The sequence below is a fragment of the Trichoderma citrinoviride genome (assembly GCF_003025115.1).
Source record: "Trichoderma citrinoviride strain TUCIM 6016 unplaced genomic scaffold BBK36scaffold_5, whole genome shotgun sequence".
Lineage (NCBI taxonomy): Eukaryota > Fungi > Ascomycota > Sordariomycetes > Hypocreales > Hypocreaceae > Trichoderma > Trichoderma citrinoviride.
The window spans coordinates 1141038-1166942 of NW_020194713.1; the positions used below are offsets into that span (position 1 = coordinate 1141038).

A 25905-nucleotide genomic window follows, 5' to 3' on the forward strand; every position below is an offset into this window, starting at 1 on the left:
AAAGGAGAGGAAGCTGGAGTTGTGGGTTATGAAGGTTGGACGTTGTTTGAGGCTGAATTTTGATAATGCTGGAGTTTATCTCAAGTTGCCAGATTCAGTGTGGGGTCGTTCGAGTCGAGGTGCCCGTTTGGTTTGGTGGGGTACCCGGTCGATACCTGTCTCAGCCACGAAGTGGGATGCGCACGTCAAGTACTGCTGCAGTATGCAGTATCCCAAGATGGACTTTATTCTCTGTGCAAAGAAGAGAACATTGAATGGTGTAAAGCAGTCTCTTGGACACTCTGGATTTGCTGTATACCGGCTACGTATCTAGACGCCGTCTCTCGGAATATCCCCATTCTCGGTAAAGACTGCCCGGCCTTCATGTACTCAATCTGTGTAGCCCATATCAGAATTCGTCTACTCCTTATTTCCCCCCAGCAATTCAACAACCCCAGTCCCAGTATCATTCTTGTAGTGCTCCCAATGCAGTGCGAACCGTTGACAAGGAAAAAGAACAACTCCCACCGGACTCTGTGTTTCTTGCAAAATAAACCGATTGCTTCCCATCAGACGCGTATTCTTAGATCTTAGACACGACGACAACTTCTTTCGGCTTGATTAAAAGACACCTTTATATTCCGTTCCCGGAGGATGGGCCTCCTCTGAGAATCTGCAATGAAAGTGTTGGCAGACGCCATTCCTGATGCTAGGGCACTGTCGAGTTGCATGTGAGCGCCAGTCTCGGAAATGGTAGAGCAAAGATAAAAAGGGTGGGTTTTCAACTTACATGGTGGCCATATATGCAGTCATCCGCTTCACAATACTGACCAGACGAGCAAGGGTTCTGGCGCGCCAAAACGGCAACCGCCTTCATTTCGTCATCGGTAATCTTATGGTCGTGAACAAACGAGCAAGTGTCCCTCTTGGCACAAGGGCCTCGGAGGTAGTGGTTGTTGCAAAGCTTGTCCTCTTTTCGCTTCTTGATCGCCTCGAGCACCTGGACATTGACCCGGATAGGCTCGTCGAGGCCGCGAGGGCCAGGGTTCCAATTCTGTGGCTGGCTCGGCGGAATCAGTATATAGTGTCCTTCCTGCTGCGAGCGCTGCGAGCCCCTATTCCGCGAAGTGTCCGATCCGCTGGTCTGCTTTCGTGCGAGCGGGAGCGTAATCTTGGGCGGTGGGCTGGCGGAGGCGATGCCGGCGTACGATACGACTGGCGTGCGAGTCTCTTTGGAGCTGGCGGTGCTAACGGCAGGGCTTGCCACGGGAGAAGAAGCCTCCTTTGCAACCGGTTGAGGCGCTGGAGCAGGTTGAGCAGCCTGAACTGGTTGGCCGCTGACTGATGAAATTGAGTGCTGACGAGGCGAGGAAATCTTGTCGAGAAGCTTGTCTTCGCGGAACAGCTCGTGCCCCAGTCTCTTTATGCTAACGTTGGTGGCCCGAAGGTCGGGCACCGTCGCGACGCCCTCGATGATGCTGATCCTCTGTCGAGTGGCCTCGCTCTGAAGGGTTTCGTCCAGGAAAGGGGCGTAGCCCGAGTCGTGCGAGATCCCCAGCAGGATATGCCGACAGTTGTGATTTCGCAGATGCCATCTGGCTGTTTCTGTATTGTGACACGCATTAATTCCTGCCAAGCTCTTCTTCCTCTTCTCCTCACCCGCAGCATACCTCTAATCTTGGAGTCGGCCCTCTCCTTTCCATGGCCGACATCGATGTAATCAAAACTGGCCTTGGCCTGGGTGAAGCCGAGCGTAAAGTCCTTGAGCAGGCTTGGATTGTCTAAGCAGCCATCTCGCTGCATGGCCTTGCCCAGGCCGGAGAGGTTGGCGACAACCTTGGCCACGATTTCAAGGTCCTCGGCATCCTCGCCGAAGATCTCGGCCACGGCAGATCGTAAGGCGTAGGCAGCCTTTTTGCCGCCCTCAAGGCCCTGTTTGATATATGTTTCTCGAAACTGTTCAAGGCAACAGTGAAAGAGCCGAGGGTTAGAGACGCCGCTCTGATGATGAGGAGGGCATAAGGAGTGAAACGTACCACAAGGCCATCGCCGTCTATCAAAACCATGACATAAGAATTGTGTTTCTGTAATGGAAGTACGCCATCAGTTACGCCAGGCTCTATGAAACGAGTGAAGAAGAAACCTCGACATACCTTGACCTTTTCGATTTCCTTCAACGTCCTCTCCTGCGTCCTCTCTTCCTGCTCTTCATAAAACTCGACAAGCTGCTGCAGCTCCCTGCCGGCATTTACCGCGTTGGCGAGGTCAATGTGCGCGCTGACCAGCCGCTGGCTCTCCTCGCGCAGGTCACTCTCGACCTGGTTGCAGTGTATCAAGAGGTCCCTGATGAGGTCGTCCATTGCATTTCTGTGGCTCTGCAGGCCCTGGAAGCGCTGGAAAAAATTGCCGAGGCCACTGGCGGCGACGCCCGAAGACACTTTCTCTGCCATGTTTTGCCCTTGATTCCCGAGCTTTTTACTATGATGATGGCCAAGTGCTGTAAGAGAGAGTATTTTTTGAATCTGATGGTCTCTTAATTTTGGTCCGTATCGGTTCCTTGTTTTTGTTTTTGGCGTCCTGAGATGGTGTTGATAATTGTCGATTTGCGTCAGGAAACGCTAGCGAGGGAAAAAAAAGGGAAGCTAAGGTTGGCGGAAAAGAGATTAGGAAGAAATAGGCCGTTAGGTATCAATTTCTCTGTCTGCTGAGCTGCCAGAGCTGTTGGTGACAGAACAAAGAAATGTGATAGAGCAAGGAAAGGAGAAATTGGAATGAAAAGAGAAGCAGAATAGAAGCCTGTTTGACACAAAACAATGGCAGTTATTGCAAAGGAAAAGAGGTGGCGGGACCCTTCTTGTCGATGGCCTTTTGTCTTTCTATTGTCCTATTTCCCCCCCCCTGCTCAAGTTGCGTGTTCGTTTCACGGCCAAAAAAGAAACTGCAAGTATCCGGTTTAGGCTGCGGCTGCGGGCTTTCGCTGTGGTAGCGCAGCTGCTGTCGATGCGTTTGCAAGTTGGGATGAGGAAAAAGAGGAGATGGAGATTGCGTACGAGAGAGTGTGGCGAGGCAGACAGCAGATCGGCCGGGCGCTTTTTATTCCCTTGGGTAGCTGCTGTGGTGGTGGTTTGATTGGAGTCTCTTGGCTCGTTTGTCTGGTTGGTTTAGGCGATGTGATCTGTTTGTTTGCTTTGCTGGCTGGTGTGTTTACTGACTGATGGCTTCGAATGGAGAGGGCAGAGCATTGGATTTATCAAGAAATGTCCAACATTGATTCTGAGCTTGAGGACTAAAACAAGTCCTCTAGATTTAATGAAGACTGAGGACCAAAACAAGTCCCTGGATTAAAACAAGTCCCCACGATTAAAATAAATCATCAGAATAAATCATCAAAATACAAAATTGAAAACAAATCATTAAAATAAAGAATTAAAACAAAGAATTAGAATAAATCCCCAAATCAAAACAACCTACACATAACTCGTATGACCCTTTTAACGAATCAACAAGCGACCGTTACCATACAGCGTTAAAAGAGATACCCTCAGCAGTCTAGCGCAGGCGGTTATTGATACCCTGGGCTCCTTCTTTTACCGATTGGCGCTGCCCCGCAGGGACTTGAATTGAGATGTGATGGATGAGGATTAAAATTGAACGTGCAATTCGAACATGACGTTGACACGGCCGCGGCCCAAGGCAGATTCTCTTTTTTTGTCTCTGGGTTGAGTCTGTACTCTTATTAACAGTAGGACTAAGGTAGTATGTAGTCCTTGAATACTGATACTACTTCTAAAATTAGTATCTTTGAGATTGATATGGAAATTCATGTTTCGTAGTTCTTTGTATTGCCCAACTCTCACAATGATGGGCTCGATACCACTTGGAATGCCTCCAGTTCGTAGCCTTTGTTCACTCCCCCACATCTTCGACATGAGACGAGGAAAGGAACTGGAAGCAAACGAGGACCATCTTCCAGACTTCTAGGCATCTCTCTCACAACTTCGCCGTCCTCGGGTTCCACAGCCCTTGTTCCCTCACTCCTCCACATCTTCAAGATCAGACAAACAAAGAAAAGCAAGCCAGAATCACCTTCCCAGTCTTCTAGACGTGTCTTCCACATAGTCGACATCAGACAGAGAGAAACATGGAAGCAAGTGAGAATCGTCCACCAGCGTTCTTTACATCTCTTCCAGACCTTTGCCTTCCATCAAACAGATCAGAGGCCTAAGAAGCGTTCGTTTGTCGTCTTAGAACTGAGCACCCAACCCGCTCCCTCAGCCCCGAGCAACCCCAGCAAAAGTCCCAAGACAAAGATCGTTCAATACCAATTTACATTCGTATGTGAGCTTGTTCCAGGCAACATGAGAATCCATTCTATAGCAACTTGTTTTCCCATGGGACAAGAAAACACCAAGTCAAGCACACTTCGAGTCCATTCTATAGCATCCTGACCCCCCTGAGACAGGAAAACAACCAAGCTCATCACCCGGTCCCGTCACCGGCTGGCTGATGCTGGTTAAGAAACTGCCACACCGTATCCTGTCCAAAGCCCCCCTCAAACTGCCACATGAACGAATCGCCGCTCAGCGGATCGAAATCCGTGGGCGGCACCAACACGTCGTCCTCCTGGTCCACCGTCAGATCCTTGTATATCAGGTCGCTCATCGCGAAGAAGGGCGCCAGCCCGGGGAAGCCGCTCCCGTCCTGTGGCATCTCCCATCCGCCGGGCATCATGCCTGGGAAGGCGGAGGACGATTCGTCTTGAGCAGCTGCTGCCGTTGCCGGTACTGGCAATAAGGGCTCCGGTGCAGCCTTGTTGTGGCTGCTGCCCTCCACTGAGCCCCTACCGCCAATCGATCCCTGGCCGACTGAGCTCGCAGGAGTCGATCCCAGCGTCCTCCCGGTCGTCGACAGCGGTGTGTCGGAGGAGTTGCGCAGAAAATCGACAGAAGTGCCCGTAGAAGACGGCGGCGGCGGCGCGCACTTTCCAATGGCTTTGACGAGCCTGGCGACGACGGCTCGGAGGACCCCGAGGGCCGATTTGGCCAAGAGATTCGTGTCCTTCATCGTGGCAAACCGCTCGACGGTCCAGTGGCAGTGCTGCATTACCAATTCTCGATACTCGGCGTTCTCGTACGGAAATAAGATGTAAATGGTGGCAAGCAGCGTAACGGCATCAAAGCTTCCGTAGAACAGATGCCAACTAGATGAAGCAAGTCAGTCAGCCAGTATTCTCCCATGGCTTCCAGTGATAACATACTTTTTCCACGATTTTGGTGGCAGCCCTACAAACAGCTGCCTCTGCATCTCCAGCATCCCGAGGCTGCCCTTGATCACCTCCACGCGACTTTCCTCCCGATGGAATATATAAGGCCGATGAAGCGCCACCAGCGTAAAATGGAACATCTGCTCACATAGGCACCTCGCCTGCGGGAGCCAATGCAAATCGGGCTCATTGTCCCACTGCCTGTCAGGGTTCTCTATCCGAAAGACGGCCGGCGTGTTGTCGTGGTTTTCCATGATCTTCTGCTGTACCTTGTGCACCTTTGAAAAGTCTCTGGGACACGGCCCTTCTGACTCGAGGTCCTGAATGTCCCGCAGCGGAATCATGGTCTTGTACAAGAACAGATTTCTCGTCAGCGGCGTTGGGGGATCGCGGCCTTCTTCTCTGGGGATGACGGGCGTCTTGGACCGGTCCGAGTTCATTGTGAACCGCGCGTCGATGGGAAGCGTTGGCATGCCGTGCCTCCAATCGAGAGCGCCTGGGCGGCCCAAGATGAGACACATGTGAATGTCCCTATAGACCATGGTTAGCCACGCCTGGACCCCCGTCTCGATGAGTGTGCGTACTCACCATGAAGCCAGCATCATGTACAAATGCCTCCTCTTCTCCACCTGCCACTGATTCAACAAGACGCTCTCCACATCGTTCGACGTCGGCTTTGGATCGAGCGCATCCCGATGCATGCCCAGCTCCTGCGCATCCCGTATCGTCTTGCCAACCTGATGCCACTAAATCTCCAATGTCAGCCTCAAATCCGACCCAACGACGCAAGGAGGGCCGACTACTAACCGATTCAGTCACATTGGCAGTATACTTTAAGAACCCCGCCCTCAGAAACCCAACCTGGATCGACGTCGTGCTGAGCGCCTTGGGCCCAAAGAGGTTGATAATGGCAATCCCCGTCTCGCTGTAGTCGCCCGCCAGGTCCTCAAACGTCATGTTGCCCGCGTACTTGAGCGACTCGAACGACTCGTGCAGCGCCTTGGGCAGCACCAGCATGGCCGTGGCAATCACCTCGAACAGCAGCGCGGGGAACACGCGCAGGTCGGGCGACAGCGCCTCGGGCCCCCGCGCGGACAGCACCTTGAACGGCAGGTTGGTCCACTGCTCGAGCAGCTCGCGGAAGGCCTGCGGCTCGACCAGGTAGTACTGCCAGTTGAACTCCTTGAAGAAGATGTCGGCCAGCTGGTCAATGTACATGCGCGCCGGCAGCAGCCGTATCAGGCCCTTGTACTTTTCCTTGAGGGCAAACGTCTCCTGGTACGACGCCCTCCCCGCCGCCGCCGCTCCCTCGTCGTCTCCCGCGCCGCCGCCCATCAGCCCGTCGTCGCCGTCCGAGGTGCTCGCCCGCTCAATCTTCTGCAGGAAGCTCAGCGTCGAGGCGCCCGTCTGGCCGTACCCCCACGACGGCGCCATGGACGACAGCGGCTCGGCCCTGGACGTCGGGGTGCCGCTGCCGTTGCTGCTGCCGTGGTGGTCGTCGCGGGACGAGTAGAGGCCGGCGTGCGTCTCGTGCTCGCGGGCGGTGGGCGCGCCGGCCTCGTAGGCGCAGTGGGCTTCCTTGTTTCTCGACCGGCAGTTGCCGCAGGGGAGCTCGCGGTCGCACTGTTAACGAGTACATTGTGTCAGAGTCGGTCTTTGTATCATCATCTTCATCTTGTGCAGAGGTGAGAAGTGCTGTTGCGCGATTGTCGTTTGCATCGCGAATAGCTTCATTTTTTGGGTGGTTTGGTGTTCGTGTAAGGCCCAACCTTTTGCTTCCTTCGATGGCACTCCGTGCACGAAATGACGATCCGTCTCCGCTTCTTAGTCGGGCCCCGCTCGGCCCGTACGTTGACGGCCACCTCAATGTCTGCCATGCCGCTGTTGATTCTTCTCGTCTTCTTCGTCTTCTTCTTTCTCTCGTAATCGGGGTTCGCTGTTCCGGAGGGGTGAATCTTCCGGCTCGGGTCTTGGAGGGCGGAGCGGGAGCGGCAGAGGCGATGGGGGTGAGGTGAGAGGAAGTAAGAATTGAGGGTCGGAAGGGAAAAGGATGCGGAACTGCGCACAAGCATCCGAGTCGAGCTTTTTGCGCCCGATTGGTATTGGAAATGCAGGTCGAACTGGGTGTGGAGACGCCCGGCGATGAAGAGGCTCCGCGTTAACTCCGGGTTGCCGATTACAATAACTTATCCGTGCTGCTACTGTACATACTTATACGCTGCAATGGTTACGAGGCTGTTGATGCACTTCATGGTATTATCATCAATCTTGATAGGGCCATTGCAATTGGAGAATGGATTGGCTATCATAGACGATCCACGATCCAGTCTTCCTTTCCGTCCAGCCGTCCATAGGTACATCCATTCAAATGCTTCACATGCAACCCACCAAAGGATCGACACAGACTATCACAAGATCCATTGGGCAAACCTTCACGTACCTTATGTACATATAGGAGATAATATCATCGACATTTGATCCTGAAATCCTACAAAAAGAAATATCCCCAAGATTGTTTGTTTCCCAAACTCGCAAAGCAAACCCGAAAAAAATACAATTCCAAACTTCCAGGTCCACCAGATATGTTAGGACTGGACCCTATGAGCCTTCAAATGTGCAGTTCGCCTCCACCAATCGTGTGTGTGTTGCATGCAGAATACATATCAAACGCAGCTGGGGCATCATCCGTCATCCCAACCAAGTAGGTAATAACAAAATCAAGAAGAAGATAAGAAAAAAAAAAAAAAAAAAAAGAGGTCGCCTAAATACAGCTGCATTGTATGATGCTGGGCTTTGGACAAGAGCTCTTCTCAGCTCCGATTCTCCTCCTCCCTTTCCCCCCTTGCTACTTTCTTTTTTTCTTTTCTTTTTTTGTTCGCTCCCCCTCTTCTCTATCGCAGTAGCCTCTCGGTGTAGGCCTTCCACGCCGCCGATCGATACCGCTCTGCCTCCTCCACGGGGTCTGACGCCTTGAGGATGCCTCTGCCCACAATGGCAATGTCGCTGCCGGCGATGCCAATCAGCTTATGCGGCGTGTTGTACTGCTGGCCCTGACCATCCCCTCCGACCGATCCGTTGGTCTGCTGGTCCTCGTCGTCGGGGGGCAGCTGGCAGCCGGGCGTCATGTGGATAAAGGCATCGTCGGGCTCGGTGTTGAGCGTCTCCTGCGAGATGAAGCCCATGACAAAGTCCTTGTGCTCCCGGGCGGCCTCGACGCAGGCCTGGGTGTACTCCTTGTTCATAAAGTTGCCCTGGCTGGACATCTGGGCGAGAATCAGGAGGCCGCGGTTGAGCGGCGCCTCCTCGATGCCCGGGAACAGCGACTCGTCGCCCTCGGCGATGGCCTTTGTTAACCGGGGCGAGGAGACGGACTCGTACTGCTGGGTGACGGTGGTGATGGAGACGATGCTCCCCTTGCGGCCGTCGCCGGACCGGTTCGAGTAGATGGGCTTCTCCAAGACCCCAATGGAGCCCAGGCCATTCACAGCGGCAGGCTCAGCGTCCTTGGCGTCGGCGGCATCGTCAAAGGAGTCCATGGTGGGCGTGCCGACGGTGACGGACGTCTTGACCTCGCAGGGGTAGCGCTCGAGCCAGCGCTTGGCGCCCTGGGCCAGCGAGGCCACCGACGCCTTGCCGGGCACCATGTTGACGTTGACAATGTGCGCCCAGTCGATGATGCGCGCCGACCCGCCCGTGTACTGCAGCTCGACGGTGTGGCCAATGTCGCCAAACTTGCGGTCCTCGAAGATGAGGAAGCCGTGCTTGCGCGCCAGCGACGCCAGCTGCGCGCCCGTGCCCGTCTCCGGGTGGAAGTCCCAGCCCGAGACCATGTCGTAGTGCGTCTTGAGCACGACAATCGACGGGCCAATCTTGTCGGCCAGGTACAGCAGCTCGCGCGCTGTCGGCACGTCGGCGCTCAGGCAGAGGTTGGACGCCTTGAGGTCCATCAGCTTGAACAGGTACGCCGTCAGCGGGTGCGTCGCCGTCTCGCTCCTGGCCGCGAAGGTCGTCTTGAGCGTCGGGTGTGGTGCCATGGCTGGTGAGGCTGAGAGAGGCTGAGGCTGCGGCTGCTGGATAGTTCAACCCTTAGGGTGGCCGCGGTGGCGGGGGAAAAAATGGAAAAGATGGCACAATTCTTGCTGGGAGGGTGACGTTGGAAGCGCGACAGCCGTGCGGGAAGAATGAGAACAGCCGGCGGGTTTTGTAGAATCTGTGAGATCTGAGTTGCCCTGAGGAGACGAATTGCTTTAATGTCGGGCTCGAATCCCCTGGTCAGATTATAGGGAGCAGCTCTGGGGAACGAGAGCAAAGCAGCAGTAATAGCAGTCGATGCTAGCGGAGCAGGCGATTCAATGCCGGCGGCGATACCCGATATTGCGACTTTGGGGGGTGGAAAAAAAAAAACCGGCGACCACCGAATTGGTCTCAGTGGGTGTTGACTGCGGGAGGTTTTGGTGGACCGGAGGAGACGAGAGGGTAGTAGTACTAAGGGAGACGAGGGAGGATATGAAGGAGGATGGAAGAGAGAGAGAGAGAGTAGAAGAGAAGGAGTCGAGAAAGAAAAAGAAAAGAAACTGAAACCAGGACAGAGGATGTCCGGTTCGGGTCGCTCAGCAGCCGGACGTGAAGCCCACCGGGTCCAGAAAGGGAGCTCGGTCAGTTGAGGAGCCCTAGAAAGACGGACGACAGCTGGCAAACGTGACCAACGCCACAAAAAAAAAAGGCGAGTCGTAAATAGTTGATTGAGCCGTATGAAGCAGAAAATGGTAGGCAAGGTAGGTGAAAGATACACAGACTGCCAAGTATGTAATACCCAATCAGACCTTTTTGTCAGCCAGAATGGAAAAGACAAGAAAAAGGAAGGCAAGTAGAGAAAAGGAGAAAGAAGGAGAGAGAAAAGATGGGATAAGAGAAGACAAAGAGTGACAAAGACTGAGCAACGAGAAAAGAGGCCTAGCAAGCTGGTTTGCTTGGCACTGCACTGCGGCGTTCCGATTGCCGCAGACGAGCAGGCAAGGCCAGCCAGATCCCAGTTCTCGAACCAAGCAAGCAAGGGCTTTTGCAATTTGGCGGCCGTGCCTGGAAGTGCCTGCAGCCGTGCAATGCAATGCAGTAAGTACCTGTGCTAGTAGAGGTACTAGTAGGATCAACGAGGCCCGGAATTGCTGGGGGAGGGAAGAGGGGGGGTCGATTCTGGTGCGAGCAGGGGTCTGGCGGTTTGTTGGAGACGGGACGAGGGCCAATGGGGGGGTCAGTCGATGAGAGGAGGAGGAGGAGAAGCAGTTGATACGAGCACTCTTCAAGCAGAGAGAAGTGACAAGAAACATGGAGCAAGCTGATGCTGCTCTCGAGGCTCAATGAGCGAGCAGGGGGGCGCTGGATGGAGATGCTTGATCCGAGCGTGAGCATCACGCACTGAAAGTGATGTGTTCGTTTGCACGTCCCGGGGGGTCCAAGCGCAGGCCGGGATGTCAAAAGGAGAAGCGCAAGAGAGGCGAGCTCGAGTCAATCCACGGCTAGCCCGTCACTTGGCGCCGTTTGTCGATGAGGCAGCATCATGCATGATGGCGCATCTGATATTGGCTCTTTGTGTGAGTCTCTAGTACGAGCATTCATGTAGTCTTCGTCTTCATTTTGAACCTCCATACCTAAGCTCTTCACTGGTTGTGAGTGGTTTTTGTTTGTGTGCGGCGCAACGATTTTCGTTGGGCCAGCATCCCAAGGGCCCCTAGGCTGAGGTCCAGCCCGGCGCTGCAGCTGAGCTAGAGCATCGAGCATGAATCTCGGGGTTCACATCACTAACGAACTGGAGCCTCCACGGCTAGTAATAACCGCTAACTAATAATGGCGGGGTTTGCTCTTTTTCATGCCGGGCTGCCATTCGACTTGGGGGAGTTGCCAGTTCAACATCATGCATTTAGTTGTTGATCCACCCCTTGATGTCGATACCACAGCTGCAGGTCGAGTCCAGCCCCAATCAGTATGTACTACTAGACTACTCATTCAGATCACTTGTGATGCTCACATGCTTGACGCCTTGGAGACTCAATAGTACATGTATCCAGCTTCAGCTGTGCCGGGGCATGACACGACATGGCCTGACATGTTGTTGCGCCATGCATGTGCCTGGAATCCAGCCGCGATGCCACCACCACCACCACCACCAACCGCCACCCGTCCTCGTTTGTATCTCCGTCACAACAGACAAGAGATGAAATACATACAGCCAAGACCCTGAGGCGTTCTCTCTCTGCTGGCTCTCGGCACCGCACGAGACCCGCCCTTAGCGACACGCTCGCATCAACATTCAATCTGGACCGCAGGCTAACAAGCGCCATGTCGCGGTAGTGCCACGGCTAAGCATCGCCCAACCTGGTGACTATTTTCAGCGCGGCGGGCAATCAATCTCGATGGGGGGGGTGGCTGCTGCTTGCTGAAGGTTTGCTTTTTTGTTTCGTTCTACGACATGCCGTGATCGGGGGGCTGCTTTGCTTTGCAGGAGGTCGAGGCTGCAAGTTGGCGCACGGCAGCTGGACAGCATCTCCCTCCCTAGACTACCTACCTTACCTATACCCAGAACTATTACTGACCTTACCTACCTACACTCTACTACTACTATACCTGAGGTTGATTCAAGCATACGCCTGCAATGTCTCGTACAAACACAACTGACTCGTTCAAGTCTGCAATATCAGCCCGCCTGAGTCCTCTTGACCGTCCGTGCGGAGCTCAAACCACTTGCTGCAAAGCTTGCGATTGGAGGACCATCACAAGCATCAAAGTCGTCCGCTACTACATGCTACTACCAGTAGTACTACCTTATTACTGGTCCTGTTCCTTCATGTTGGGCAGCCCTGTTGGCGTGCAGATGGCCGGCGATCCCCCCTTCAGGATGCCGGCAGTCCAGGGACTCTCTCGTCTTCTTTATACGATATTACAGGTAGTAGTTTCAACTGTTCGCGCCCACTTCCAGCCTAGCCTCGCGCCCCGAACTCGTACGAGAATGATGGAATCTCGAGATCCTCCGCTGCAATGCACGAGCCAGCCAGCCAGCCGACAAGACAAGCGCTCTCTCTCATGAACCCTTCCCTGTCCCATGTTGGTAACCCTACAGGATGCATCAGTGCTGACCTGTCTTTCATCTTGTCTTACCCGACCTGGCTGGCCTTGCGTCAAAAAAGTCCGATGCTAACACGGACAAGTACAAGCCCACAAAGAGGACGATACTGTACGAGTACAGTACAGAGTCAACAGAAACCCTGCATCTATAGAAGTAAAAGACAGGGACAAGGCCCTGATGAGTGCGCTAGTAGTTCAATGCTCGAGCCTTTTTTCCCCATGGCGTCTTATCCCGGCCGAGAACAACAAACATCCTGTTGGGGGCCAAGGCGGGATTGAACCCAAGAGGCCAAAGGGAAAACAAAGACGAAGTGAAAGACGAGGCGTCAGCGATCCCTCTACTCCATGGCCCCAAATGTCATTGCTGATGCGCTATTGCCACTACTACCACCTGATACAGCTCTCACAGATATCATGACAAAGTGTTGCTCCTATAGCGAGAACACATCCCCCCCCTCTCTTCCTTCTCCTCTCCTCTTCCCCGTCAAAACCAACAACACCAACGAAAATCCCAGCCAGCCATCGGCTAGTAATAACGCAAAGAAAGAAAAAAAAAAACTGGGCTCGAGCAACGACGCGGCCAAGTCGGCTTCTCTTCCGCAATTCCAACTACGTACTATCGCCAGAACCCCCCCAGCCCCTGTCACTGCCACTTGCCCTGGCCCTCTCCGAGTCGCCCTAGGTAGTAGTTTGGCATGCATGCATTTCCGTGGTGCAAAACTAGTTGTCAAAGAAGCGCGCATTTGTTTCCGGAGCCATCTCCCTCCCTCCCCGGAGTTTTTTCGATAGACGATTAGAGACGGCCGTTTCCCGCTTCGTTTGCAACTACCTATACTACCTAGTACGATGATTGATGTGCCTTTGATACCCTTACTTGTAGTAACGACATTGAGCTTCTCCCCAGCACTTGACTGGACATATAATCAGACGGCGCGAAAAAGTACCCAATACATCTTCCGTTCGCAATGTCCTCTTATCTGTGTCCTCCGTAGGGGAAGACGAGGGGAAAAAAGGGCAAAAGACTTGTTAACGCCACAAAAAGCCATCGACATGGGGGGAAACCGAGGAGAAAACCCCCAAAATCACCCCATCTTTTTATTCCCTCCCTTTTGTCTCCGGCAAATTGGGGAATTGGGGGAGGACCGCTGTCAACCAGCAAACCCCCCCCCCCCCCACCAGGCGAAAAACCGCCAAAAAAAGCCCTGCGCAAATTGACAGGTTTGACGTGGGCCTCTCTTTTTCTTTTCTCTCTCTCCTTTGACAGAAAGGAGAGAAGAGAGGACAACATTTCCCCCCCCACCTAAAAGAGGCGGCAGCCCATCCCATGAACCATGTCCGGCAAATTTGTAAATTACGACTCAATATGGTGAGAGTGAGATAGTAAAGAGAACCCAGCATCGCGGATAGCAGACGCGGGACCTGGGAGGGCACACTCCGAGAGAGATACGATATTGTTACAATACGGCTGCTACTACTAGCTACATACGGAGGACAAGGGACCGGGGGGAAGAAGGGGAACCAGGCCCTGCAAACAAAGGACCAACAAACTGAGAAAACATACGATGGTGCCTTTTTGCCTTGTGAGATGCCGGAGAGACGATTGCCCCTGGTCCCCGGTCCTTGTTCCCTTGTCCCCATGTCTTGCTCGCTACCGCCAGCTCGAAAACACTCCGCCTTTGGGTACGATACGCTGGTTAGGTTGATGATGGATTGCTAATAGGTGACATGGTGGACTCTTTGGAGGCAACGAATGCCTGGCAAGGTAATACTACTACTATGTACTATTTCGTATATATTCTGATACATGTCGGGCTTTGTAACGGGTCGATAAGACAAGTCAAACAAACCCTGCAGGCCACATTGTAACCACATCCAACAACGCAAACGGCCCAAAAGCCCTCCCAGCCAAATCAGCTAATGCTAGGAAACATCAGCATCTGCAAGAATCAGCTTCACCATCTTTCCTCATCCCACAAACTCCAACAAAAGCACAGACACACGACCCCGAAGAAAAAGCCCACCCCCCAAAAAAGTTTATACGTCAAAACCACCATCTCACAGCGCACACAAGGCGGTTTCATACATAGTACTACATACTTGTAAGCACTTTCGCCCGATTCGCGCCAAAGCGGCTCAACCGGGACCGGTTTGATCGACGGGCATCCCGAGATCTAGATGAGACAGGTAGTATTATGCGTAAGTAAGATGCTACCCTACTACTGCGCACCTTAAGGGTAGGTAGCAAGTCAGATGGGGAACCAAGAGTGAAACAGAGAAACAAGGCACACACACACACACACAAGTCAGACAAGTCAGACAAGATAGTTATACAAAAAATAAGCATGAGGTACCAGGAGGCCAGAACAACTTGAACTGCATGCATGTGTACCCCGTAGGCAAGCAAAGGTAGTAACTGCCACTCAGATCCAACCCTGATCAAACGGCCGAAACACACCGGCAGACAGACAAGACAGCTGAAAAAGACAAAGAAAGAGGAATTGATGACGAAGCGATGCCAAACACGCAGTTCTCTCACCCCTCCCTCTTCCCACGACGGCTTGCCCGGTTGGTGGTGGTTCCCTTGTGTCATGTCCTCATCCGAGCAAGAGGATGCAGAGGGATCACATTCCGAACTAGATCGTCACATATTGTTCCCTTTTTTTCGTTTGTTTAAATTGTATTTCTTCTTCATTCATTTCGTTGTTCTCTCCTCCGTGGAAAGAAGAACGAGAAACACTACTATTATCTTTGAGCACATTGCATGTGCCAAAAAAGAAACAAAGAAAAAAGTCTCCGCAATAGGACCGGGAATCCCCTCCCGCAGTTAGCAGCAAGCAAGGCAAATGCCGGCAAGCATTCCCCGGGACATCGTCAAAGTGACACATCAAATCCGAGCTGCAGGGCCAACGCAAGTTGCTAGTTAGTAGTTAGTGTTGCTCTTGTTGTTGGTAAGTACATTATCCGAATGTAACCATGTTCGCGCCTACGAGTACTAGTACAAAAGATGCTTGCTGTGTGTAAAGTTGTTGTTGGTGACATGTTGGCTGCCATGGCCTTCACTCAGAAACGATATACATGATCGTATACGAGTATGCTGTTGGCAGCGACCATAAGTAGCCTGACTCGTTACCCTTCATGAAAGCCGGTTCGTGAGAAGATACCTACCGGCAGCAGTCGAAAAATCGTAACCAGTCACATCTGCCCAAAGCCGATAATCGGGTAAAAGGTGAGACGCGCGTGAGCTTCGAAACAATGCCACTTGCCACGTCTAGAGTAGACCACTCTATCATTCAGGAAGCTATATAACACGGTTTCGGACAGCAGAGTATCCGGCTATGGAGAAGCATCTATCTTCTGCATGGCGTATCTTCCCTTCTATTGTTTAGCCTGTTTCCGCTCCATAGCCTTCTCCAGAGCCACCACCCTCTCATCTATCTTCTTGAACGACCAGCTCTCAAACGCAGGCGGGTAAAGGAAGGGACGGAGATCGAATCTGTGGTCATCTGGAGAGTAGGATTCGGCGTGATAGCTGTGATGAGGCATGTTAGAAGGCGAAACCATCTCGGATTCGGCTGACGGGAAAGGTTATACTTACGCAGGCGTCGCCACCGTCTGCTTATGTCTGTTGATGAAATGGTAATGGTGAAAGCGCTTGACCTTGTCGGCGATCTCACGCGGGCTCAGTTTGCCATGGCCACCCCATTCGTTGAGCAGCCTCAGGAACATTCCATACGGTCCTAGATTGTGTTGCTTGCGCAACGTCTTTGAAAGGCTCATTAGCTATTTCTCAGTCCAATGTTATTGTCAAAGAGCTTTACTTACACCGAAGCGGGACAGTTCATCATACGTCATGCCCATATCGACTGCGTTTTTTATCAGTTTAACAACGCTTCCATCATTGAATGTAGCCTTTACGTACCTTCATCGCTTTGGACGTAGTTTTCAGTGATGGGCTCAAGCTCGGCCGTAGCTATTTGTCGTCAGTAAAAGAAACATGATATGCCACACATTGACTTACGAATAGCGTGAATAAAGTCCTCCAAGATCGGCATATCGAGATTCTTGCTTGCCCAGGCAATGAAACGTTTTCTTTCAATGTACATCAGCATCATAATCAAGCCGTGTCTCTTTTTCGCATTGTACGGGTGACTTACAGGTCGGACTTGCTGATGGATCCGATGGGGTTGATGTCGGCCGAACTGCAGTCGTATTTCGTGAGATCTGTACGCAAGCTATCAGCACACGCCTGGCTATCAAGACATCGCGTGTAGCAACTCACATCCTCGAAGGCATTCATCCACGTTGCTGGAGCCCAGGACCAGCAGACTGCCTCCTCCGGGCCGTTGTCGAACCATTGGCAGCATCTGCGCATAGTAGTAGGCAATGACCATGCGAGAACGGCTCTGGATATTTTGCAACGCCACTGCGGAAATTAGCGGCTCGTCCACAAAGCTCGGCTTTTAATGACAACTGGCATGAGGAGAACATACGATTTTCAGTGTTTGATCCTCCGTGCACCTTAAACTTGGGCTCAAAGCCCGTGCCTTGCGTAAGCAGATTCTTCGTGGCATGATAGGTGTCGTCAATATTCAAGTCGGTATGGTAGGCTCCGATACGGTTGGCGAGGTCCTGGGCGCGCTGTCGAGTCTCCTTGCTGCTTTGGTTGGCCATGCCCATATAGATGGTATGGAAGATTTGGTTGCAAAACTCCTCAGGGGTTTCAGGCAATTTCTCAGAGAAAGCAGCAATCCTCTTGACGTCAGCAATGACTTCCTTGTTGCCGTCCTTGACAGCCTGAACCACGAGCCGACACATGCTGTATACAATGGTAGCCGTGGCGCATGAGTCGATGCCTCCTGAGAGGGGCACCAGGTAGCCTGCCATTTTGCTTCGTCTCACTTTGCGTTGAATGTCAGTATATGCGCTCATTACATTGACGACGGAGATGAACAGATGTCTTCAACGTCCAAAAGGGATAGGCCAGAAACTCACGGTAATCCCACAACCAGCATGCTGGGCCGAGAGCCTGTTTGAAACTTGAAGTTAGCGGCTTCCGACCTTGTTGGAGAACCAGTGGCCTTGGCACTTTGAGCAAAGAAGCTGAGATCACGTACAATCTCTTCCTCTGGGAGGTGATATCTCGGTGGCCGGGTCGGCGTGGGGATCTCCATGATGCTGGTGGTCTCATGCGTAAGTCGAAAGTCCACTTCGATTCTGTCGTAGGCTGGCGCCTGCATGGCTTGGAAGGCTCGAGACGGGGCGCAGCGGTGTGCCCGCACTTCCTCGAGGTCGACCGTTGCCGTCACCACTTCAACGTCCTCCAAACTGAACTGCGCGCCCTGGGCGACAATCTCGCCGTTGACCATGATCATTGAGCATCCGTCGTAAAGTAGACGGTCACCATCACAGCCTATGAACGGTCAGCAGGGGAGTGGGCAAAGGACAGTGCTCTACAACACACACCTGATTGATTGGCGTAGAGATAGATGCCGCCGTTCTTTCGGGTTGCCTCTTGGATCAAGGCGATTCTTTCGTTGAGCTTGCGCAAGCTGTGGTGAGATCCCGAGCTGTTTGTGAAGATTTCGACACCGTTCAAGCCCCTGGAAACCAGTTAGTAGATGCAGGCGTTGGAGTTGGCCAGAGGAAGAGCAAGAAGATCGAATTTCATGGCGAAGGGCATCTATCGTTTAAGAGGCAAGACGTACATGTTGATGTGTGGTGCCTGGGGTGTGAAGAGCTCCTCGCAGGTTTCGGCTGCAAGCGTCGTATCGTTGAGAGACAAGATGACGTCGCCAATAGGGATCTGTCGAACGCCCTGGTGGTCCTGTATCTGGGGCGGCAGATTGTACATCTCAACATGTCTGGGGCGATGCCATGGCGTAAAGAAACGGTTCTCTCTGAAGTTTCTGTTGCGATATGTTAGTCGCTTGCCTTACACCTAACAATTCCCGGGCTGTCATCTCGATAACCACGATTCGAGACAGTCATCATACTCACCCATCGTTGGCCAGGTACATCTTGGGGCGAAGGCATATGAGCTTTCCATCAAGAATGATTGCGCGACTATTGAATCTGCAGCCTCGGTGCATAATGGGGAGGCCAACATCGATGAGAATGCCATGGAGAGAGGGATCCGTTAGGATCTTGGACAGCATTTCCATGGCATGGTCATAGGTGTCAGACTCGAGAAAGTGGTCAAGACTGTCACAGTTAGTACCAACTCGACTGATGCAGCGCATGGCGAACAAGATGCCTACCATCCATAGCCGCTGATTTCCAGTTCAGGGCCTGTTCGCAGACTTGCTCCAGCTTCTTTGGCCTTGAGGATGCTGGTGCGGATCCGGGAGAGATTGCCCTCCCAGTCCAGCGCCCACTGGTTGAGGGAGCATGTTGCGACGGTGATGAGATGCGCCATCTTCAAGCACCGTTCAAGCACCGGGAAGACGGCGGATGCTCAATTGACAAGAGAATGGGCTCACGATGAGAAGAAGGAGAAGAAAAGAGAGGAGTCTATGATTTGGCAGACATGCTCCATTTGAGCCAAAGAGGGGCGGTTGTGACTTCCTACCTGTTAGACTACTAAAGTCGACGCTTCATAGCTGTAAACCGGGCCTTGCTTAAGTAAGATCGAGATGCCGAACATCCTTTGACACCCAGTTCACGACGCCAAAACCTCGTCTCCACATGGTGATGCTGATCAAATGACATACGAGTTACGTGGCTATTATGTCTCGTTCATCCAGCTCAATCATAACAGAAAACCTTCTCGATCAGAGTCCAGCGGTGTTGTCCTGGTGCATGCGTTCGATGATTTGCAAACGCGCAAACTCAAGCTCCCCAAGCTGAAGATGCCGAGCGACGCCGAAGCTGTTTTACGGGCGACCTGTAGCCCAAGCTTCAGGAGCACGGCAGTGTCATGTCTAGCACAGGCGTTTGCCTAGTAAAATATAATCATGATTCGCTCGGACAATAATAACGGCCCGTCGCCTCGAATTCTGGACGTCTTTCCGAAGCAGGCAGACATGCAGCCTCGCTCGGTGACGCTCTCCCAATTTCTACTTTGTCCTCCGTAAGCCCGCCCGAAATTACGGACTGGGGCCGTAACATTGCCGTTTGCGCGTCAAAGCCACGGCATACGAATCATCAGCCTATAAGGCCAGAGGAATGGAGGCTGAGGATGGCTGCCAGCGAAGCAAGTCGAAGAATCAATCAACGCTCGGTGACGGCCAAGATGAGGCCTCGCGCTCCCTCCGATGACTCCTCCAGGGTGCAAATTCAAGCTGATGCTACAGTATCCCCCATTTCGTGGTGTGAGCGCAGAGCCGGAGATTTGAGGCCGCTCATCAATTACAAAGTACAAGTGACAGGTACTGCCGCGACAACGAATCCACACCCGCTGTGCTAGTCGTATCTGGCGCACCGCAGCGTGCAGCCGCCGTCAGCCCAGGTGGGCGGTGCAGGGCTGACACCAACTTTGGCACCCGGGCGCCCGCCAAACAGCCATTTGCGACACCGTGTCCGCCACCATGGACTGCTTCTGCTGCTGCTAGAGTAATAAGTAAGTCGGTGCTAAGGCTGGAGCTTTGCTTTTTCCAACCAAGCTCTCCTGAACTCTGCAACTCTTTTTCCATTCACGTCCGCTCCTTCGCCCAACATTTGCTATCTATCGATCAATTTATCTTCTCCTCCGCCCGTCAACGCTCTGCTCTCCGTCAACGGCAGGTCCCGCTGCTTTTCCTGCTGCTGCCCACCTCTTGTGTCGCTTGCCAAACTCGAGCCCCTCCCTCTGCGACTCTCCCGGGCGTATAAAGAGAAGCCGCCACGTCCCTCGGCCTTTAATCACGCGAGCTTCGTCGGCAGCTCTGCACCTCCCGTCTTTGGCGGTTCAGCCTCGCGATAGCAGCTCTCGCCCCTCCTCCATCATGTCGGCACCTCGGACTCGACGGCGCGCCGCCCAGGAAAAGCTCGAGCACGGCTCCGACGACGACCGGGCTACTCCTGTCGTGGACGGCAACGGCTCAGCTCGCGATGCGCCGGAAGCTTCGGACTCTGACCCGGACGAGAACATTTTTCTCTTCTGGCCCAACATCATAGGTATGCGCCCCGTCCCGGCGGCACAGGCTCCGTGACAGGTGCGAACACGTCGTGGCGACTCGTTGCTGACACTTGCTTGGCTGCCAGGATACTGCCGAATCGTGCTCGCCATTGCGTCTCTGTACTACATGCCGCTGCACCCTCGCACGTGCTCCCTGCTCTACAGCATCTCATGCTTGCTCGACGCCCTCGACGGATATGCCGCCAGGGCCTTTAACCAGTCGACCCGGTTCGGCGCCGTCCTGGACATGGTCACCGACCGCTGTACCACCTCGTGTTTGCTGGTCTTTCTGTCTTCGGCCTTTCCCCGATGGGCCATTATTTTCCAGGGCCTGATTGCGCTCGACTTCTCCAGCCACTACATGCACATGTATGCCACTTTGGTGGTCGGCGGCACCGACTCGAGCCACAAGAACATTGACAAGAGCCAGAGTTGGTTGCTGAACTTGTACTACACCAACAAGGTTCGCATGCCCCGACCCACGACCCCCGATCCCCGCCATCGAGGCGTTCTGAAAGCTGACCAAATCCGCTCTAGACCGTACTGTTCATCTTCTGCCTCTTCAACGAAGTCTTCTTCATTGCGCTCTATCTCCTGTCCTTCTCGTCGCCCCTCCTTTCGCCTCACCTCATAAAGAGCGTGGAGCAGACCAGCGGTGGACTGATCGAGCCTGGTGTCCCGGTCAATACCTCGCTTCTCCGACAACTGTTCCCCGATCCCTTCAGCGCTGCCGCCCTCGAGCTCGCCCGAGCGAACAAGATGGACTCCACTGTCCCCTGGATCATCACCGGCATCAGCTTCCCCATCATGCTGGCTAAGCAGATTATCAATGTGGTCCAGCTGATCAAGGCGAGCAGATGGCTTGCCGAGGTTGACGTCAAAACACGCAGGGCCAAGGGACTCAACAAGAAGGCTTAATCGGGCATCTATACGGAGTAGACCATCTGCGGTTGTCACGAAACCGATGAGGCAGCTGCCAAGCTGGCGAACAGATTCGGCATGTAAGGGCGCTACGAGGCAGGCAGCCAATGAGCTACTGAACAGATGAGGGTGTGTGAAGCTGCTCCGCATGTACACGCCATACTTGTTGGAAGGATATTGCAGAGTTGAAGGGAATTGTTTCTTATCGCGGGCAGAAACAGGCGAAAGAGTGTGTTTCACAGGCCTGTCTCATTTTTGGGCAACATGGGTATTGTCTTGGTGGATGACACGGCGTCAGCCTTCTCTTGGCGGTTCTACCCTTCTCGAGGAGCAGCTGTTAATAACGGTATTGCATGGCTTGGCGTAAACGGGGGCTCAACAACAACAACAACAACAAAGTCGGGTGGCAGATCGTGAAACTACTGAAATTCTGCCCTCATACATACAAAGGCACGGGCAGATGGGACGAAGGGATATAAAAAAGAAGAGAAAAAAACTCGGGAGATTTTTCGAAGACCAAGAGCTGATTTGATAGCCGTCCTTTTTTTTTTACTTACTACGTTCCTTTCTTTCTCTTTTTGCTTGTTATTTAGATTACCTTTTCTCAGCGCTTCTCCATCTGTCTGGGGCTCTTCTCCATCTATCGGGGCTTGATCAAATCTGTACTTGCTCTTGTTCGTACTTATTTCGCTGTATATACATGTACTCCCTAATAAGGGTTTTCTTTCCTTTTTCATTCTGTTCCCGATTTCATTTCTCCATTGATATTACCTAGTACCTGTAGATTCAGTGGTACTGTACCACTGCACGAGGGGGTTTCAAAGTGACTCTTGACACGATATTTATGCCAATCACCAAGGTGCATTCAAGACGAGAAAAATGAGATCAGGGTATCTCAAGACTTTTTATTCCAGTGAAATTCATTATACGGCCCATTATACTCTTCACCCCATCCACATGATGCAAACACCAGCATAGGAAACCAATGCCTATATATACCTCCTCCCACCCCCACCCCTATGACACGGAAACACAAAAAAAGCAAAGCCTACTACTTCTTATCAGCTCCTCAGAGTTGCAGCCCCGGCAGCAGCAGCAGCAGCCCCAGACCCGTTGCCCGCAGCACCAGCGGAGGAGGAGGAGTGGTGGCCATCATCATCATCAGCGACCTCGGAAGTTTCGACGACGCGGGCGACTGCCGCGGGGACGAGCTCGAGGGGCGTGGAGAGGCCGTACCAGGCGACGACGAGGACGCCGAGGACGCCGGTGATGCAGCTGAAGACGAGGGCGACGATGCCGCGGGGAGTGAAGCTGTTTTTGAAGCAAGAATTCATGTCAGTTTGAGTTCATCATTCGTTTACAGAAAAAGGGGCGAAGAAGAGAGAGGGAAGAGGGGGGGGGGTATTGTATTTGCTTACCCGCCGGGGATGGTGCCAGGGGCCTTGTTCTCGCCCGTCAAGTCAAGGAAGTCGGCGGCGTTGCCGGCGGCATTGCCCTTGGTGGGAACGCTTCCGGCGTCGCAGACGGCGAGGTGGTCGTCGGGAATGGTGAACTGCTTCTGGATGTCGAGGGGCGCCTCGACGAAGGTGGCGAGGAGGCCGGAGGCGACGTGCCACTCGATGTGGCAGTGGAAGAGCCAGACACCGGGATTGTCGGCCTTGAAGCGCATGACAATGTTACCGTTGGGCCAGATGACGAGAGTATCTCGTCGCATGGGCACGGCCTTGTAGTCGCTCTCAGAAAGGGCCTCATCCTCAAACGTACCGGCCTCCTCCTCCGAGCGGTGGATCGCCTGGAAGGCATGGCCGTGGAGGTGGAAGGGGTGACGGCCGGAGTCGAGGTTGTTGACGACAATCTGCACAATCTCGCCCTTGTTGAGGACAAAGGGATGCGTGTACTCGCCGTAGACGGCGGCGTTGTCGGCGAGGTCGCCGGCGGACAGGGCGGTGTACAGGGAGGGGACCTTGGGGTGGGTGTAGGTGATGTTGTTGAAGAAGGCGTAGTTCTTGCCGTCGCGGAGGTTGTCCATGATGACGTCGAGCTCGACGACCTGGTCTGGCTCGGGGAGCAGCTCCATCTTGTCGTAGGGCACGAGGTCCATGTCGTCAAAGGGGTCGAGCTCGTCGACCAGCGCGGGCTCGGGGAGGGTGGCCTGGGAGTCGTAGGTCAACCAGCCGGTGACGTTGTAGTTGAGGTCTTCTGGCAGAGTATCAAAGAGGGACTGTGGATTGAATCTAATTAGCAGCGTGACATGGGGATGTTTGTGCTTCATCATGGGGCCAATTTCTTACCGTGTCCATGCTGGCGACAATGGGAAAGTTGACAGAAGTGTCATTCTTGGTGGTGAGGAGGAAGCTGACGCGCTGAGCGGCAGAGATGTAAACCATCTCGGCCTCGGCTTGCTCAGTGTAGACGCCGTCCACCTCGACGATGCGCATCGTGTGTCCCTCGATCCAGAGGTACTGCCCGGCAAAGGCGCCGATGTTGATGACCCGGAACATGTACGTCGTGTTGGGCTCGACAGAGACGGTCAAGTTCTGAGTCTCGTTCATCAGCGCCGCCTTGGGCACGGGCTCAGCACCAGTCGGGTTGTTCTTGGACAGGAAGATAGGGAGAAGGGTAGCCATCTGGTCGTGGTACCAGTCCGAGAGGGTCAGGACAAGCTCCTGGTCAACCTCTTTCCTGTAGGGGAACTTGGGGTCGTGGATGATGAGAGGACCTCGAAGGCCATCGGGGTACTGCGCATTGTGGTGAGAGTGATACCAGTAGGTGCCAGGTTGATCAATCTGTGGTGTACATGTTAGTCTTTGGTCAGAAATACGACTTATACAGGTCATATCTCTCAATTTTAGAGTAAAGCAGCAACAACGGCCTCAAACTCACTGTAAAGTCGTACGTGAATGAGTGACCCGGGGGAATCGCGCACTGAGACACTCCCACGGGCCCGTCCATGTGCGTGGTACCGTTCATGTACAGGCCGTGGAAGTGCAGCGACGTCGACTGGTTGCCGAGCTGGTTGTTGACGTTGATGACGATGCGGTCGCCCACGTTGGCCTCGATGCGAGGAATGGGCCACTGGTCGTTGATGCCAATGACGGGGCGCGCAAAGGCCCCGTCCGGGTTGGCCGTGACCCAAGTGATGTTGAAGTCATACTTGACTGTGGCCGCGCTGGCAACGCCCAGAGAGGCGGCGAGCAACAGCCGCGTGAGGCTGTTCATGTCTGCCGGAGGGGTTTGTGTCTCACCAAAGGGTGTTGCTGGGAGGAGGAGTTTGAGAAGCCAGCTGAGCCCCGTCTCACGTCTCCGGGACAAAGAGCAGAGCGGACGGTTAAGAAGGGATGAAGGGGGGAGGGGGATGGTAGATGGAGGAGATGGGGGAAAGGAAGGGGGAGAAGAGAAGAGAAGCACGAGTTAGGAGGATGTTACCGGCTTCTCACACGCGACAGCCCTTTCAATTCCGAGTCGACGGCAGAAAACGCTGAGAGAAGTCTTCCGATTATCGCACGAGAGATTGATAAAGCAATACTACCTACATATAACATGGCTGCATGTGGGCTCGGTGCAAAGCCCGCCACCAACCTGCTAGTTCCTGCAACCCGCTCCACCGTCCAGAGAGGATCCAGGTCGAAGAGAGTCACCCAGCTGATGCTCCAATGTATTTTTTTCACTGCTGAATGGAGTCAAGATCAGGCCTCGGATACGACCGAATGTCTCGCTTTGCCTCGTTCCCGCCGTCTTGGATGGACGGATCGGGCTCTGCAGTTCCTCCGGCTGGCAGCAAGGGGCTCCATCAGGAAAGACTGGGAAAAAAATTCACCATCCCCAACGAGGACAAGAAGGAGGGTCGTAGGGGAGAAACAAGGATCATGCATACAAATAAGCTACACAATCTTTATTTGCGGTGTTTGTTTGCGTTGTGGGTAACGGCCCTCGGCCCAGGGAAGCACGTTGTTTGGCGGGCGGGCGGGCAAGTCCATCCACATGGTGGGTGATGCATCCATCAGCGAGGATTTTAGCCTACATACATACTACATACTACCTAGGAAGAAGAGACGAACCCTGGACTCTGGAGGGAAAATACAAAAAAGGCGAGTGAGGGCTGGTTCAAGCATAAATCCTTGGGCTGAATTGGCGTCTGTGATTGGCCAGTAGGGATCGCAAAGAGATCAGTGAGGCTCCACTGATGGGAAGTCTGGCCAATTATGGCTCTGATCGGTGCGGGGCTGCAGCTGATGGTGGGCTGATTGATAAATCGCTAGCTTGATCAGATAAGATGATCAGGAAACCTGGAAACATCCGGGACTTTTTATTTCACCATCCTTGCTAACTTCACGTTGTTGGCCGAGAGTATGGGGCCCGGGATGCAAAATGGCGCGCAAAGAATTGTCCCTTGTGATGGAGCCGGTGGGAAAAAATTTGTCTTGTTTTTCCTGACAGGGCAGGAGATGATTCGGTGTCCTGGTCGTACATGGTATGTACGAAGTCCTATAAGCTTATACACGGCTCAGGTGTTCAACCCGGAACCTGT

The 25905-nt window shown here is 53.4% G+C and overlaps 6 protein-coding genes across 6 annotated transcripts; 1 reads left to right on the plus strand and 5 right to left on the minus strand.

The window, feature by feature from the left end:
- Positions 1-600: 600 nt before the first annotated feature.
- On the minus strand, positions 601-2429 carry BBK36DRAFT_1167940 (hypothetical protein; the record flags this gene model as incomplete). Its single annotated transcript, XM_024895105.1, has 5 exons — positions 601-696; positions 770-1578; positions 1650-1935; positions 2016-2063; positions 2133-2429. The coding sequence occupies 5 exons, from the start codon at positions 2427-2429 to the stop codon at positions 601-603; spliced, it is 1536 nt and encodes a 511-aa protein (XP_024750868.1).
- Positions 2430-4458: 2029 nt separating this feature from the next.
- BBK36DRAFT_1116503 (hypothetical protein) lies at positions 4459-7119 on the minus strand (the record flags this gene model as incomplete). The annotated part of the gene is made up of 5 exons (XM_024890240.1): positions 4459-5179; positions 5237-5773; positions 5831-5988; positions 6050-6865; positions 7012-7119. The coding sequence occupies 5 exons, from the start codon at positions 7117-7119 to the stop codon at positions 4459-4461; spliced, it is 2340 nt and encodes a 779-aa protein (XP_024750869.1).
- Positions 7120-8133: 1014 nt separating this feature from the next.
- Positions 8134-9276, minus strand: BBK36DRAFT_1197033 (Orotidine 5'-phosphate decarboxylase; the record flags this gene model as incomplete). Its single annotated transcript, XM_024896965.1, has 1 exon — positions 8134-9276. One exon carries the CDS (start codon positions 9274-9276, stop codon positions 8134-8136), a length of 1143 nt encoding a protein of 380 aa, XP_024750870.1.
- A 6460-nt stretch (positions 9277-15736) lies between these two features.
- BBK36DRAFT_1167942 (NAD+ synthase) lies at positions 15737-18776 on the minus strand (the record flags this gene model as incomplete). Its single annotated transcript, XM_024895106.1, has 12 exons — positions 15737-15890; positions 15957-16123; positions 16184-16224; positions 16380-16450; positions 16516-16582; positions 16641-16784; positions 16852-17259; positions 17472-17771; positions 17825-17961; positions 18067-18267; positions 18359-18562; positions 18619-18776. The coding sequence occupies 12 exons, from the start codon at positions 18774-18776 to the stop codon at positions 15737-15739; spliced, it is 2052 nt and encodes a 683-aa protein (XP_024750871.1).
- A 1507-nt stretch (positions 18777-20283) lies between these two features.
- BBK36DRAFT_1158385 (hypothetical protein) lies at positions 20284-21374 on the plus strand (the record flags this gene model as incomplete). Its single annotated transcript, XM_024894104.1, has 3 exons — positions 20284-20455; positions 20543-20919; positions 20994-21374. The coding sequence occupies 3 exons, from the start codon at positions 20284-20286 to the stop codon at positions 21372-21374; spliced, it is 930 nt and encodes a 309-aa protein (XP_024750872.1).
- A 1064-nt stretch (positions 21375-22438) lies between these two features.
- Positions 22439-24596, minus strand: BBK36DRAFT_1167944 (multicopper oxidase; the record flags this gene model as incomplete). The annotated part of the gene is made up of 4 exons (XM_024895107.1): positions 22439-22688; positions 22796-23598; positions 23669-24163; positions 24261-24596. The coding sequence occupies 4 exons, from the start codon at positions 24594-24596 to the stop codon at positions 22439-22441; spliced, it is 1884 nt and encodes a 627-aa protein (XP_024750873.1).
- Positions 24597-25905: the final 1309 nt, after the last annotated feature.